Here is a 1040-nt window from a genome sequence, read left to right on the forward strand (position 1 = left end):
CCTTTTGGAGGCAACTTTTGTGCCAGTCCGCGGTCTTGTCCACCTCGATGGAGAATCGACCCATCGTCGACGACCAGGTCCGGCAGGAGCCGCCAGGGTCGTCGCCGCAGGTCATCGCCTGGATGACGACGCGATGAAACTGGTGCATGGTCAGCGTCGCCGGCACGACGAGGCGGCACCAGTCGGCGGCGGGCGCCAACGCGTAATCGACGCACCATCGCTTCTTCGGACTCAGGAAATACTCGATGTGCACCTCGAGGCACGTGAGGTCGGGCGGCGCCTCGAAGACGTTCGGCGTCACGGCGGCCGACGCGGGCCGCGATCCGACGCCGACGTCGCTGCGGAGGAGCCGCGCCGTGAGCTCAAGGAGCAGCCCAGAAAACGCGGCGCCGCCCGACGCGTCTGGAAGAGACACCGTCCACTTGTCCACGCCCTGCTTGCCGGCGGACATCTTGATGTACTTGGCACCGCCCAGGGCGGCGACGACGCGCGCGTGGAGGGCCGGCAGCGCGGCGCTCCAATTCGCCGAGAACTCGGACGCTCGCGACTGCTTGCCCGGACGATGGAGCGCGCGCCGCACGACGTCGACGACCTCGAGCAGGAATCGGCGCTCCACGTCGGTCGCGATTGGCCGCGGCTTGAGGCGCTCGCGGAGCCCGGCGCAGGTCGCCGCCAGCGCAACGCGCTCGCGGTACGACAGCGCGTCGAGCGCGACCCCGAACGCGTCGTCGGGGACGCGGTCGAACGCCGTCGCCTCGGGCGCGGCCGCTACCGTCGCCGGCAGCAGAGCCGCGCGAAGAGAGAAGAGACCCCCGCCGAGCCAGCACTCGCTCTTGGTGGGCCCGGTCCACCAGGCCAGAAGCTCGATCCAGCGGCCCCCGCCGTCGCGGAGCGGCAGAGGCAGCGGGATTTTCCAGCCGAGCCAAGGACCGACCACCTCGTCAATGGAAGGCCCGCGGCGGGCGCGCACCCACTCGAGCACCGCGGCGCGGTACGCGTCCGACAGCCGCAGCGGCGCTATGAGCGACGCATAGCTCAGG

At 70.7% G+C, this 1040-nt stretch overlaps 1 protein-coding gene across 1 annotated transcript; it reads right to left on the reverse strand.

Annotated features, from left to right (window-relative positions):
• Nucleotides 1–15: 15 nt before the first annotated feature.
• AURANDRAFT_69550 (hypothetical protein) lies at nt 16–937 on the reverse strand (the record flags this gene model as incomplete). The annotated part of the gene is made up of 1 exon (XM_009045322.1): nt 16–937. A coding segment is annotated over one exon (922 nt), but the record flags the coding sequence as incomplete, so codon positions are not given.
• Nucleotides 938–1040: the final 103 nt, after the last annotated feature.

This window comes from Aureococcus anophagefferens, assembly GCF_000186865.1.
Source record: "Aureococcus anophagefferens unplaced genomic scaffold AURANscaffold_2207, whole genome shotgun sequence".
Lineage (NCBI taxonomy): Eukaryota > Pelagophyceae > Pelagomonadales > Pelagomonadaceae > Aureococcus > Aureococcus anophagefferens.